Here is a 15,385-nt window from a genome sequence, read left to right on the forward strand (position 1 = left end):
AAACGCACCGCCATTTTAAAAAAAGATTTTATTTGAGAGAGAGCACACGGGGTGGGGGGAGGGCAGTGGGAGAGGGAGAAGCAGGCTCCCCGCTGAGCAGGGAGCCCTATGTGGGGCTCGATCCCAGGACCCTGGGATCCCCTGGGATCTCGAACTGAGCTGAAGGCAGATGCTCAATGACTGAGCCACCCAGGCACCCAAACACCTCCCTTTTGACCTCAGTTAGTACTTTCTTACTGATTAAGTTCTTCTCCCCAATTTATCTCTTACCACAGGCAATCCGTGGCTGAGCACTGAAACTGTCCCCTGGAGGGGTGAGGTCTGCCGGGAGCCAGCAAGACCCCACCCCTGACTGACTGCGAGACAGGGATCAAACCCAACCCACGGGGACCCACTCACCTTTGCCCCACATTTTCCTTCCACAAACCTTGGAAGTAGCTTTAGTACTTGGAGACCCTCGTCTACTGCCTTCCCGGTGTGGACCTCGCTCAGACGAACGCCTGGATTCACCACCCCCGTCTCTCTGCCTTTGGATTTTGTCCTGATCTGGTCTGGTTGGCCCCCGCCCAAGCCAGGTGCTCTTGTACCCCTGCGCCCCGGAAGCAGCTGGGAGCTAAGGTGTTGGGGGGAACCTGCTCGCCAGGGCACGAGCTCCCACCATCTCTCCCAGTGCTCTCCAGCTCCCCTGCCTGTCTGCGCGCACGTCCTCTGTCCCTGGGCTCCAGGCACGCGGGCATCAGCCGGTCCTGGATCCCATCAGCCAAGGCCCCCGAGCACAGCTTCTACACCCACCGATCCCTCTGTCCTGGCCACGACCCTGCTGGGTTTTTCCAAGCCTTTTCTTTCTAATCCTTTAGTTGGTCTCTGTGCAAATAGGTTAGAATGTCTGAGTGGACGCACTCACTGATGCTGTATCCCCTCACTGCGGTGCCTTTCGACTGAAGCTGGAAGAGGCTTTTTCTTAAAAAGACAAAATCTGGTATTTTCACCAAATACAACTGGGAAATTCTCAAAGTCCTTCTCAGCACCTCCTTCTCGGTGGCGACCCCAGCAGCCTCGGACATGGATCCCTTCCAAGGCGGTTGGGCTGCCCTCCGGGTCCGAGGGCTTTAAGCAGGGTTTCATTTGCAACTTCTACCCCCTCCCCCCACCCCCACGGAAGCGAGAAAGTCTCCGTATTTTAAAAGGTGGCTCTGAGCCCTTTTCTACAGCGTATCTTTTTCCCAGTCCACGGCCCCCGGCCGGTACTGTTCTTTTTGGAGATTATCAATTGTTTTCAGCTCCCACAAGGAGCCAAGAGAAGAATGGAAGTTGCAAACCTACTAGCATATTCTGCCCCTCCCTAAAAGTCCGCTCTCCGGCGCCAAACACCCATGGGCTCCCACAAAGCCTTTGAGAAGAGGAAGAGCTGAGCTAGCCAGCCGTTTAAAGAGGAGGTGCTAAGTTACCCTAAATTTTCCTTATTCTTTTCCTAAAACCTTAGTTTTGTTCCCTCAAAGAGATGTGGGGAACAAAGGCAGAAGGAAACGTAGATAAAATTAAATCTCCTTATAACCTGCAGCCCTGAGGCAGGCGGAGTGTCACGTCCCTCCAGGAAACTCCCAATTGTCTTAATGTTAATGCTTTGTTAGAAGGAAAAAACAACCTTAGCTTCACGATAGGCGGGCCTCCGGCTGCTGCAGAGTCTTCTTTAGCATATCAAAGTCCTTCTGGAAACTTCTCTTTGTCTTTACCGCCACCTAACTCCACAGTATATAATCAGTTGCTCCTAGGCCTCGGAGAGCAGTGACTTTTATGCCCGCGTGTCCTCTGTGTTTGCTGTGGTGAGACAACGATTTTGGCCCCGAGTACATCTGAGGAATTTTCTTGGCTATCAGTTGCGAGCTCCACCACACCAAACTACATCAGAAGCACGAAAGAAAGCAGGGAGGTAAGGTAAGGCCCCACTGATCTAAATTTGCCTCATTCATAGCCGTGTCGTGTCCTTCGCTGATTTTTGTCTAGTCACTTGTTTACTCTAATTAAAGTATTCTGGTCGGTCCCCTAATCTGAGTCAGGTATTGACCTAAAATGCTGAAGAGAAAGAGTTTGCAAAAATTGTGTTTAGAGGGGGGAGGAAGGTGCCTTCCTAAAGTTGGACGTTAAAAATAAGACTAAGAGGATTTGATAACTACAGAACCAGATTCTAAAATTACTACGTAGGAGATCATTTCTGAAAAAGAAAAGGGATATCTGGCTGGTTCAGTCGGTGGAGCATGTGACTATTGATTTCAGGGTTGCAAGTTCGAGCCTCCTGATGGGTGTAGAAGTGACCTAACAAAATCTTGAGGAAAAGAACATTCTTGTACTGAACTGTTCTTTTCCTCATCGGATTGGCAAATAGCCAAAAATTTGGTAGCTTGTGGGAACATTGAGGCGTTTGCAAATGTGTTCATGTGTTATATAGGCTTTGTTGGTGAGACTAGATATGGGAACAGTCTGTATGAGACGATTTCATAACATTTATTAGCATGACAAATACCCATACTTGTGGACCTAGTAATACCAGTTCTAGTTTACCCTACAGACAATCCCTCATGTGCGAGATACCGTACATAAAATGTGATGGAAGTACTGCTCGTTACAAAGAATTCAAAACCAGTTCTTGATGGGACCAACCACAAACGATGGGGTATATCCCCCCAGCAGGAAATAATCAAAGTATGCAAAGTAATGGAGATGCCCTTTAGGTTCTGATCATAGAAAGAGTTTCAAATACGCTGCTTGTTAAAAGGCTGTGGGGTCCAGGTGTATAGCCCGCCCCTAGTTTTCTTTTCAAGAGGAGGAAGTAGGCAGACAAGGTATTTGAACGTGCATTAGATACATCTGGAAGGTTCCACAGACAAATGAAAAAGCAGTAGGGCTATGGGGGGATGGGCTGGGAGGTCAGGGGAAAAGGAACGGGAGGAAGAGTTAAGCGCATTCCTTGGTGAGTCAGAAACGACCAGGTTGAGCCGCCGCACAAAGAAAACTCCTTTTCAGCAAACGAGGAGTTGATGGAGAATGGCTTCCAGAGATGGGACTCCCCGGGAAAGGGTGAATAGTCCTTTTGTGTAGGGCTCAGAGGAATATATTTAGAAAGGGGAGGCTGTCCCCCGGTCCCAGTACGTAGAGGAGAGGCGGGCAGGAGGGTCGCACATGCACCCTCAGGGAAGTTGCCTCCGTCTGCAGTGTGTTCTGTGAGGCTGAGGCCCCCCCTCGGGGCGGAGATGTTACTAGCGTTAGGAGGGAAGATTGTGGGTCATTCAGGAGGTCACACTATGTATGGTCCCATTTGTGCAGGCGCCAATGAGCTCTAGTTCGGGCTGCGTGGTCTGGGCCGGTGGGAGATTTTGTCCCGGCCATCCCCGTCACCTGGGGATGGTTTTGGGTTTCGTTTAGCCTGCATTAAGGGGGAAGCCGGGAAGAGGAGCTCCGGGAAAATGTAAGGCAAAGGTTAGTTCAAACAGGCGGTGGTAAAGGCCAGGTCTTGGGGCCTAGCTGGTGACGTTTTCACCTGATAGCTGTTAAAGAAAATAACATCTTGTAAAAGAACTGTAGCGGCGATTGAAAGCATGGGGAGACCAACTTAAAGATGAGTATGAAAATTTACTTAAATGTAAGTGGGGCAGGGGGAGTGTGCGGCGTGGGTGGGGGAGGTTGATCGGCCTCTGCTTCAAATAGGGCTTGGGCATTCGGGAATTGAAAGCCAAGGAGTGAAGTAGGGGTGGGTTGGGGGCATTCAGCGGATGGGAAATTAAGGAAAAACGGGGTCGTGAAGGCACGTCGGCTAAACTGACCTCTAACAGAACTCTTCCGAAGGCAAGACGGGTGATGAGACCTCACTGTAGGCAGGACTGGGGGTGACCAAGGACTTGGCTCCAGGGGTTCCAAACAGACCAGGTTAGCCTCCCAGTTGCTGCCAAAACCCCAAAGGCAGACCGTGATGGTGAAACAAAGGGTTCAATCTCAGGAAGGCCACCACCGGGAGGATGGCAGACTGACCCCTCCAAGATGGCAGGCTTCGAGTGCTGGAAATACTTCTGGTGTTTTGTTTTTTAAATAGGCTCTCTGTCCAGTATGAGGCTTGGATCCTACCCTGAGATAACGAGTTTTAGTCTACCCAATTCCAGATTTATTTAAAGAATGCGGGGCAGAGATGGGTGGGGAGCTGCCTGTGGTCTGTCGGTAAAGATCAGGTTGATCATTACGTTGGGCTCAATCCTGTAGATTTCAACGGCTCAGGGCAGTTTCCGTTCCCGGGGGGGACGCATCACCAACAGCAAGGTTTGTGGACTGAGTTGAGAGCTGAGCTGGAAAGGAAAACTTGAATCAGAAAGTAAAACTGAGGTCAAAATGGAGGTGGTTGAAGTCCTTTCCGGCTTGAGGGGATGGTATTAGGTGAACCAGATCAGATATGGAGGGTGTGGAGGGTTCTGGCTAAAGCAGTTGGCCAGGATTCTTGCTGAAATCAGACAATGAGGAGATGAAAATGGAGTTCCAGAAATGGAAGCCTACAGGAAAAGTTCAGGAGAGCTTTTGGATGTGGTCAGAGAATCTTTGTTCTTTCTACTTCACAAATACTTGTCAGGTGAGTGCATTGTTGGAGAAATTTATGCAGACCACAAATTAACAACAGTATTTGCTACAATTTTACAAATTATGGGAGGTGGGGTGCCTGGGTGGCTCAGTGGGTTAAAGCCTCTGCCTGCCTTCGGCTCAGGTTGTGATTTCAGGGTCCTGGGATCGAGCCCTGCATTGGGCTCTCTGCTCAGCCAGGAGCCTGCTTCCCTTCCTCTCTTTCTGCCTGCCTCTCTGCCTGCTTGTGATCCCTGTCAAATCTTTTTTTTTTAAATGGACAAGTCAACTAAAAATTGTCGAAGGGAATACTTAAAAGTCAGGGGGAGTCACAGGCCTGAGAATAATGAACTTTTCTCAGCTATTTTTTACAGGGTCCAAATCTTTCTTTTCTTTTTTTTTTTAAAGATTTTATTTATTTATTTGTCAGAGAGAGAGACAGGAAGCACAGGCAGACAGAGTGGCAGGCAGAGTCAGAGGGAGAAGCAGGCTCCCTGTGGAGCAAGGAGCCCGATGTGGGACCATGACCTGAGCCGAAGGCAGCCACTTAACCAACTGAGCCACCCAGGCGTCCCCCAAATCTTTCTTTAAATCCGCTTTGGAGGGACCCGGGGTGGCATCGTGATTGAACTGTTGGGACTGTTGGTTTCTGCTCAGGTCCTGATGTCAGGGTCAGAAGATGGATCCCCCTGCATCAGGCTCTTGCTCAGTAGGGAGTCTGCTAGAAATTCTCTTCCTGGCACCCTACCCACGATTTATGCCTGCATGGGCGCTTTCAAATCTTTTTAACTTAAATCCTGCCTGGAAGAAAAATACCACAAGAGTAGTAGCCCTGCTTACTGCCAGGCTAAAGTTTTCAAAGTTTGTATCAGACCTGTCTCATACTTGATTCCTCCCCCACAGAGGGACAAGCATGATTGTGTCTGGTCTGCAGGTCCCCCTTTCAAATGAAAAGCCCCATTTAGGCAGGGCCCAGATTGCCAGCAACAGCCCCCCCCCCCCGGGGGGGGGGGGGAGGGAGCACCGGACCACAGGCTCAACTGCCTTGAGCTCTCTAAGGGGGTGGGTGTGTGGCTGTGTGATCCTGCAGAGTAACACTGTGTCTGCACCTTATCTTGTTAGATGTAAAGGGGCAAAGTCCTTGTGCTTGTCCTACTGCAAAAGCCTGTTGGGAGGCTCACGATAGAGAAGGTAGGAAAAAGTTTTGAGACCATGGGGGAAAATCTTTTTTTTTTCCTTTGCGCTCCTTCCCCAGCTTTTCGTTTTGTTTTAAAGATTCTGTTTGACTAGAGAGCTACACAGGAGAGAGGGAACACAAGCAGAGGGAGTGGGAGAGAGGAAGCAGGCTTCACACTGAGCAGGGCGCCCAATGCTGACAGAGCCCAGGACTCTGGGATCACAACCAGAGCCAAAGGCAGACATTTAAGGACTGCCCATCCAGGTGTCCCAGTTTTTGTTTGATCGTTTAAGATACACTTACTTGAGAGCGATCAGCAGGTGGAACAGGGGACGCAGACTCCCCATTGAGCAGAGAGCCCCAGGACTAAGTTAACTGAGCCCCCAGGTTCCCCAACTTTTCCAACTTGTTTGGGGCTGCACCTTCACCCTTCTCTACACATGCCTTGTAATGCAAATGGCATACATAAAGGGTAAAGTTACTGGTATCCTTGGATGTTTCCTGTACATCCAGTAACTTCTGTGTGTGTGATTGGGCAGGGTTTTCCTAAGTGCTCTCCAAGACCACGTGCTGCCAAGACCCTTGGCTTCCGGGATTGAGTAACTAATGAAGGATGCCTGGCCCTGCCCAGATGCCTAAGAGGACAAGTCCATCAGACCAAAATAAGTAAGACAAAATCCAGTAAGAAGCCTAGACCTCCAGCAGAGATGAGATTCCTGTTACTAGTCTCCTGGATGCGCTGTCCCTGGGGGTCTCTCATACACTAAACTTCACTCCTGGCTCCTATTTTGATGTGCCTCCTACATGAAGGTCAGGACCCTCTTACTGAGTCCCCCTTCCCCTCCAACCTGGCCTGCCAGCGTCCTGCGGTTGTCCCCTTAAGTAAAGGAGGCCTTGTGAGATCTGAAGTTCAGTCAATCTTTATTTTCAAAAATGTTTTCAAGATTTGATTTTTTATTTGAGAAAGAGAATGAGTGTGAGAGGGGAGGGTCAGGGGGAGAAGCAGACTCCTAAGGAGCTGGGAGCCTGTTTCAGGACTCAGAGATCATGACCTGAGCCAAGGGCAGTTGCTTAACGAACTGAGCCCACCCAGGTGCCCCATACAGTGAATCTTTTTTTTATAAGATTTTATTTATTGGACAGAGATCATAAGTAGGCAGAGAGGCAGGCAGAGAGAAGTGGGGGGAAGCAGACTCCCTGCTGTGCTGAGAATCGGGGCGTGATCTCTTGAGTCCTGGGATTGTTACCTGAGCTGACGGGAGGCTCAACCCACTGAGCCCCCCGCAACCCCCTCCCCACCCCGCTCCTGTTGAATCATTTTAAGTGTAAGTATATCCCATGCCAAAAAAGTCGTATGCCCCCATGAATGGAAACAGTAGCAAATACTAGCCCTTACTAAGGCCAGTGACTGTCCTTGGAGCAGTATATGTATTAATATATCCATGGAGGTATTTCCACCCACGAGGAAACAGGCAGTAACTTGCCCTGTGTCACAACTACTGGGTTCATGCACTAAAGTTGATAACGATTCCTGTCACAGGGCTTTTCTGCTCCTGTCTGACTTGAAGCTTCTGTTTCTCTGACCAGTTGACTGTACCCTCCCTGTCAAGCCATGCAACATTTTTGTTTTAATGGATAGGATCACCTCACTACAGCTTCTTGCAGAATAGTGGAGGAGAATACCCACCATGCCTTTCCTTGGGAAGAAATCCTTTCTCTCCTTACCTTGTGTCTGCCAAGGGTTCTTAAACTGGTCTTGATGCCCAGTCCGTGGAGGTGGATAGAGTGAGGGCTCTCAAGGGAGTCCTCCCCAGCCTGTGGTCATTTCGATCTGGACCTTGGCATTTAACAATGCATTCATAATCTGAGGTGGTTCTTGGTGCCATCACATCAGACCACACAGGATGGTCTTGGCTCCTACAATTAAAGAACCTGGCTATTTGGTATAGCAAAGTTAAATGATCAGTAACTTCTTGAGTGAAGAAATGCATGAATTGCACTTGGGCTGAAATTTTCTCCCAGGAATCAAAAACAGATGATTCTAGTTTGTTTCCTGAAATAATAAAACATCGTTATTCTGTTGGTATGGACGGTGAGCCAAGGCGTAGTTTACCGGAGAGAATTTCTTCCATTATTCTTTGCCAAGGACAGACTGACCGACCCTGATTGGAACCCTGCTTTTATGGATATGGAGGACTTTGAGCAGAGAATGACACTTTCACTCTGGTTGTTGCTGTGTTGAGCAGGGAGATCAGAAATTGAGGACTGAACTTGTATGGGCACATGTGACCTTGGCGACAGCCCTGGGTTCCATCCTCCCATCATAGGACCTCCAGACCAAGTCTGGATTATTCTGAAGTTATGTTGCCCCAGGGCCTTTCCAGGTGTGTTTACTGAGGCTCAGATCTTAACATGATCCTGTATGATTCCACTGAGGGCTCTGAGCTAGGCACTAATGTTTCCAGGTGAGGACAGCAATATGGAGACAAAACATATCCCGTGATTTACAAGAGGATTTCCCTAAAATAGAGGAATGACTCAAATTTAAGTGACTATTTTTTTTTTCTTTTAAGATTTTATTTTGGAGGGATGCCTGGGTGGCTCAGTTGGTTAGACGACTGCCTTTAGCTCAGGTCATGATCCCGAAGTCTGAGGATCGAATCCCACATCAGGCTCCCAGCTCCATGGGGAGTCTGCTTCTCCCTCTGACTGCTTCTCCTCGCTCATGCTCTCTCTCAGTGTCTCTCTCTCTCAAATAAATAAAATCTTCTAAAAAAAAAAAAAAAAGGTTTTATTTTGGAGAGGGAAATGCATATTCAGCAGTGAGCTTGGGGAGTAGGTGACCAGGCAACCCTCTTAAATTGCATGCTTCCCCTACCTCCCCACCTTTCTTTAAAAAATGCAAGCTTTATGCCCAGTGTGGAAGTGAGGATCTATAGATCAAGTGCTGCCTTCCCTAGTGAACCAGCTAGGTGCCCCTCCCCCACCTTCCTTTTTAAAAAGCACATTGTTGGGGCCCCTGGGTGGCTCAGATGGTAAAGCATCTATCTGCCTTGGGCTCAGATCATGATCCCAGGGTCCTCGCTAAGTGGTTTGGAAGCTGCTTCTCCTCCCTCTGCTGTTTACCAACCCTGCTTGTGTTTTCTCGCACTGTCCACTTTTTTTCTTTAAAGATTTCATTCATTTATTTGACAGAGATCACAAGTAGGCAGAGCAGCAGGCAGAGAGGAGGAAGCAGGCTCCCTGCTGAGCAGAGAGCCCAATTTGGGGCTCAATCCGAGGACCCTGGGATCATGACCTGAACTGATGGCAGAGGCTTTACTGACCCAGCCGGGCGCCCCTCGTGATGTCAACTTCGTAAAAAGAAAAATCCCATGATTAACTTGACCTGGTAAAACTCAACAGAGACTTTTGGCAATATACTTGCAGTCCCACAAAGTTAAGTTTATGAACTTGCTGCAGCAGAACACACTGCGGCTAAGAAACGGTGGGGGTGACGTCGAAGGACAGTAGGGAGGGGCCTCTTGCAGGTTGAAGCTGGCTTGTAGCGACCAGCAGAAGAGGAACCAGCTGTGGATTTTACTGTCCTGAGGCAGTTCAGGAACTGGGCATCTCTGTGATACTTAGTTTTTCAGGAGGTTGTAGGGAGCTATGAAGTGGACTGGGAAGACTGACTTTAAAAACTGTAGTGTGAAAGAACAGTGTTTTCTGTGGATTCAAATAATATGTTACTGTTACTTACCTACAGGTAGAAAAAGGAGTAACAACACTAAGAGGTAAATTAACTTGCTCCAAAGGCACATAGCCAGGAATGGGAAAAACAGGGAGATTGGGGAGACAGATTGACCCCAGATCTGTGCTTGGCTACCCTGCTAGTCTCCTGGGTTTAAGATTGAGAACACCCTGGGGGCGCCTGGGTGGCTCAGTGGGTTAAGCCACTGCCTTCGGCTCGGGTCATGATCCCAGTGTCCTCTCTCTCTCTGCCTGCCTCTCTGCCTACTTGTGATCTCTGTCAAATAAATTCTTTAAAAAAAAAAAAAATTTGAGAACACCCTGACTGGAGGGAAAAAAGTTAAGTGTTGACTATGCACTAAGCACTAGGCTCAGTGACTGCTGTCCTATGCATGTCCCATAATCGTCACAGCAATGCTGTGCGGGGGAGAGGGCCTGCTAGCATCCCATTGGAGGTGAAGAAACAGGCTCAGGAACGGGTATGTATCCCCAGGTCGTTCAGCTAACAGTTGGTAGAGTCAGTAAGTGAAGGGGACAGTCTGGATTCCAACCCCGGTCCTCCAGTCCCGTCCTCCGCTGCAGCAGCCTCTGCTCGCAGAGGGTTGGCACACTTTAAGACTGGCTTCATTGCACATAGGAGCATCCTGGTGTGTTGGGGGGATGCGGCGGGGTGGGGGGGGGGGGGGGGTAGCGAGGGGGGACCCGGCCGGCGGAGCCCGGCCCCCCTGCTCCGCCCCTGGGGGCGGGGCTGTCCCGTCCGCCAATCAGGGGGGCGGGGGGCGGGCCGCGGACGCTGCGGCTCTCCCCCGCAGTTCGAGCGGCGAGAGCGCTCGGAGACGCTACGCGGAGCCGAGGGGAGCGAGCGGGCGCCCCAGTCTCCTTCCCCTCCCCTCGCCTCGCCGCCCTCTCCCGCAGCCGGACCGGAACTATGTGATCCCGGAAGTTCCGGGGCCATTGCTGTGTGGGATAAACAGTAATGGCGGAGGCTGCAGCTCCCGGAACAACAGCCACAACATCAGGAGCAGGAGCGGCAGCGGCGGCGGTGGCAGCGGCCTCCCCCACCCCTATCCCCACAGTCACCTCCCCGTCCTCGGGGGCGGGGGGAGGGGGAGGCGGCAGCGACGGCAGCGGCGGCGGCTGGACTAAACAGGTCACCTGCAGGTGAGACGCTGCGCGGCCCGGCGCCGGCGCGGGGAGGGGGCCGAGGCTGCGGAGAGGGCGGAGAGGGCGCAGAGGAAGGGGCGGGCGGGCGGAGCGGGGAGGAGGAGAGCGGCGTTTGGCCGCCCCGGCCCGCCGCGCCTGCCGGGCCCGCCCTGCCCGCCCTGCGTCAACCCCCGCCGGCCGCCGCGGGCTCGAGCGCGCGCAGCTCCGCCGCCGCACGGCTCGCCGGCCTCCCCGCGCCCGCAGAGCGGAGCGCCGCGCCGCGCAGAGGGAAAGGTGGGCTGACTCCTCCCTCCTTTTCATTGTCGCCCGATCCCGCAGTCCCTGCTGCGGCTCCGCGGGTGCGGGGAGGGGGCTGCGTGTAGTAGCGTGCAGCCAGTCTCCCGCAGCCCTGCGGGGCCGGGGACCGGGGCCGCCGGGCGCGGGCGAGGTGGCCCACCTCGGCGCCGTGTCATCCGTTAGTAACGACTGCGCGCGTCTCTCCGCCCCCGCCCCCCACCCGTAGCTTTTGTTATTTTTTCTTTGTATGTTTATCGAGGTTGGCGGTTCTGAGCTTTGTCTTAGAACCGAGTGTCTAGTTGGGGGTCTTCTCCGCCCTAAATTAGGAGCTGCCGTTCCCCCGCGGAGAAGATACTCTCTCCGAAATACATGCATCTTTCCTTTTTCTAAAGAGGGAATCAAAGAGCTGCTCTACTCGGGGAGAGCGGTTTTGTTTGGGTTTGGTATGTCAGATGCAAGTATTTGAAAAATCCAGTGCATGGCGGTTATAGGTATGTGTGTACGCGTGTAAAAATGATCAAGCTGTACATACAGGATGAGTGCATTGAATTGGATGCTATACTTTGATTACTTTGATTCTTTTTGAAGTGATCATTAGCGACTGGAAGCTTTTCTTTTTCTACCAGTTAAGGAAAATGCAACTGGAACCCCGGTTTTCATGGGGGTTTGTGAATTTTCCATGCAACACCTAAGAATTCGTAGTATATAGAATTCTGTAGTATTAACAGTGATGCAGTATTTTGTTCAGGAAATACTTCTAAGGCTTGAATAATCTTTTTTTTTTTTTTAAGATTTTATTTATTTATTTGACAGAGAGAGATCACAAGTAGGCAGAAAGGCAGGCAGAGAGAGAGAGAGGAGGAAGCAGGCTTCCTGCTGAGCAAAGAGCCCGATGTGGGACTCGATCCCAGGACCCTGAGATCATGACCTGAGCCGAAGGCAGCGGCTTAACCCACTGAGCCACCCAGGCGCCCCAGGCTTGAATAATCTTAATTAAGCTTACTTCCGGTAGCGGGATGAAGGATAAAAGTTTATTTTAGGTAGCTTCTCATCAGTGGTTTGTAGATCCTAAAAATGAATGGAGTGTGCAGTATCTTTTTTTTTTTTTTTAAATATTTTATTTATTTATTTGACAGAGAGAAATCACAAGCAGATGGAGAGGCGGCAGAGAGAGAGGAAGGAAAGCAGGCTCCCTGCTGAGCAGAGAGCCCGATGCGGGACTCGATCCCAGGACCCCGAGATCATGACCTGAGCCGAAGGCAGCGGCTAAACCCACTGAGCCACCCAGGCGCCCTGGAGTGTGCAGTATCTTAAGGATTTTCAAAATTGCTGTCCATGAAACCAGTTAGAATATATCTGCCTTTGTGTGCTGAAAATAAGGTTCCTTGAACATCTGAGTGCTTTCAAGAACGCCATACAAAGCCTTGATTTTTTAATCTATCCTTTCCACTTTCGATATAGTCTAGCCTTGAACACCCATCATAACCTGGTATTAATCATTCTTACCCATTTGTATCTTTTATCCGTTTGTATCTTGTAGCTGTAACTTGAACTTAACTTCACAGCCGTGCACAGAATTCATTGTCACTTTACATTAGACACTTTTGCCATGTTTCTGGGGTTTTTGTTTTGTTTTGTTTGTTTGTTTTAGCAGTATAATCAGAATTCAGAAGAACTTACCAGACTAAGCATTCCTCTTTGGTTGCCTTTAGCATCTTCGAGTAAATGCAGGATTGTAGATTTTTCCTGGAATGGAGGGAATTATTTGCCCATAAACCAGTAGGTTTATGTATTTAAAAAATTCACATAGCGCAGTAATCTAATACAGGCTTAGATGTACTAGCTTTTTTTTTTTTTAACATGTCTAACTTTAGTGAAAAAGTTAATTTTCTAGAAGTATTTTGTATGTCTTAGATTTTAATACTAGATATTGTTTTCAGATTTAGGTACCAACATGATCTGTGTTTGTGTGTGTGTTTTTACTTTATTTATTGACAGACTGAGAGGGAACACAAGCAGGGGGAGGGGGAGTGGGAGAAGAAGCAGGCTTCCCGCTGAGAAGGGAGCTTGATGGCAGGGCTGGATCCCAGGATTTTGGGATCATGACCTGAGTAGACGGAAGATGCTTAACAACTGAACCACCCAGGCACCCCCCAACATGATCTATTTAAAAATTTCCTTTTGAGGCGGGGAATATCATGTACGGTATCTTGTATTGTAGAACTTGAGCTTTCTGAGAGCAGGGGCCCTGTTTTGTTTTTTATCTCTACTTAATAAATGCTTAAGTTGGTGGTAAGCCCACACCTGAAAATTACCCACTCTTAATAGGCGCTTTGTCCTGGCAAAGGACTTAGTGATCTGTCTTGGGGACTACCTCATTCAGTTACTAAATAAGCATTAGCGCCTTCAACGAGGGATGAAGGTCTTGGATGTTGGAGGGAATGCAAAAACCCATTATAAGTATTTTCAGTGTATTTGATAGCAAAATATCCCTCAGGAGAATTCAAAGGTAGGGATATTATATTTTGTGTTTCTGCTTTCTGTTTAGTGGTTTAAGGCTTTTTTCTTAGACTTAGGACATAGGACATAATGCTCTCAGAAGTTGTTTGGACGACAGGTTTTTTTAATTGCTCAATCCATACTTTCTCACTGGTTTTTATTTTCTTTATATTTCTCAGAATTCTCACTGTGTCTTGTCAGTTGCTTAAAAACTGAGTAACTACGTATACCTTTCCCAAGGAGCTGTATTATGCTGCCCCCACCAGGCTATTTTTCATGTTTTTTAATTGGAGGGATATTCCGAACTACTGCATTTAGTTTCTTTGAGAGTGTGGGGTTAAAATAACACTTCGGAAGCGTAATTTTGGATTTAACGCACTGCTTTATGAGAGTTCTACAGTGGTGGATGAACAGGTGAAATAACCCCCAAGAATGAGCATTTTTCATTTCAGTTTTTCTGTTCTTAAAGATTTTATTTGACAGAGACACAGAGAGGGAACAGAAGCAGTGGGAGTTGGGGAGGGAGAAGTAGGCTTCCTGGCTGGCTGCTGGGATCATGACCAGACTTATGGACTGAGCCACCCAGGCGCCCCTCATTTTTTTCAGGTGTATTCGGTATAGTTGAAAAAATAAAGGAAATTACTCCCAATTGCTGTGATATACCCATAGTGAAGTTTATTACTTGGAAACCACATAGGTGATTTTTTTTTTTTTTGAAGGGGTGGCACTGAAAAAGCCCATTATAAAACTTAATTTGCTGCTGGTATTCTGATTTGCCAGGAGACCTATGTGTCTTTAAAGTAAAAGAAATATGTGAACTATTATTTGTATAGGTATTAATAGGAGATAAAAAGGGGGGTAAACCTTGGTCCTCAGCCACCAGGAATTAGCAGTCTAGTATAAAGAATGGTAGGTGAACTCGTGAGAAAATTCCGAAGCGAAGTAAGAAATGCCATAGCCAGTGAAGTGGTGAATGCCACATTCGTTAGCGTTCTGTAATTTCCAGTAAATGCCAGGCAGGTTGTCATGATGCCTAGAGGTACTTCAGGGTATTTTTGCTTCTGTTGTACCCTTAAAAAGCTACTATTAGGATGCTTTGTAATATAGTTCGGCAAACATGCTTAGTTTTCCAGGAGGTACAGCAGTAGGAGATTCTAGTTGATGATATTGGTCTTCATTACTGGACAATGTCTGGAGTCAAAAGATACTCATATGGGAGAGGGCATCAAGTGAGAGCAGGAGGGGGAGGGTCAGGGAGAAGCAGGATGCCCCCCTCTGGTGAGATCGTGACCTGAGCCAAGGCAGATGCTTAACCCACTGAACACCCAGGCTCCCTGGAAGTCAGATTCAAGGTGGAAGGAATCTTAGAAATCACAGGGCCCCAGACAAGGGCACCAGGGTTACCAACTCTGGATTTGGCTCAGGTCTGGAGTCCCTGCCATACCTAGCTCCAGTACCTAGCCCCAAGCTCAGTGGGGAGTTGCCTTGAGATGGTCTCTCCCTCCTGCCTCTGTCCCTCTCTATAAAATAAATTTTTATTAAAAAGTCACTTGGTGGGGGGTGCCTGGATGGCTCAGTGGGTTAAAGCCTCTGCCTTCGGCTTAGGTCGTGATCCCAGGGTCCTGGGATCGAGCCCCAAATTGGGCTCTCTGCCCTGCTGGGAGCCTGCTTCCCTTCCTCTCTCTTTCTCTGCCCACTTCTTTGCCTGCTTGTGATCTCTGTCAAGTAAATAAAATCTTAAAAAAAAAAAAAGTCACATGGCCCTTTCACCAAAGGATGCTTCAGTCTAGGCAATGGCATCAAGATTTGGTTGGTGGTTTGCTCTTGCCATTGAAAAACAAAAACAATTTTGATTTGTTTCCTTTGGCTGTGAAATTCTTGGGAGAGGCTTGCCCTTTTTTTTTTTTATCCATTTTCTGTTAAAACTTAGTGTTGTAGGGT

At 48.9% G+C, this 15,385-nt stretch overlaps 1 protein-coding gene across 4 annotated transcripts in view; it reads left to right on the forward strand.

The window, feature by feature from the left end:
• The first annotated feature begins 1,825 nt into the window (after positions 1 to 1,825).
• Positions 1,826 to 15,385, forward strand: part of MKRN1 (makorin ring finger protein 1) — a 31,533-nt gene continuing 17,973 nt past the window's right edge. Inside the window, exon 1 of one of the 4 annotated variants that reach the window (XM_059396272.1) lies at positions 1,826 to 1,935. Coding sequence is in view for 2 of the 4 variants with exons in the window: in XM_059396270.1 (XP_059252253.1) it covers positions 10,482 to 10,666 (185 nt within the window). In the remaining 2 variants the exon portion in view is untranslated. Of the gene's footprint in view, positions 1,936 to 10,303; positions 10,667 to 10,919; positions 10,943 to 15,385 lie in introns of those variants that run through there. The other 3 variants (XM_059396270.1, XM_059396269.1, XM_059396271.1) reach the window with 3 other exon arrangements.

The sequence above is a fragment of the Mustela nigripes genome, chromosome 4 (genome assembly GCF_022355385.1).
Source record: "Mustela nigripes isolate SB6536 chromosome 4, MUSNIG.SB6536, whole genome shotgun sequence".
Lineage (NCBI taxonomy): Eukaryota > Metazoa > Chordata > Mammalia > Carnivora > Mustelidae > Mustela > Mustela nigripes.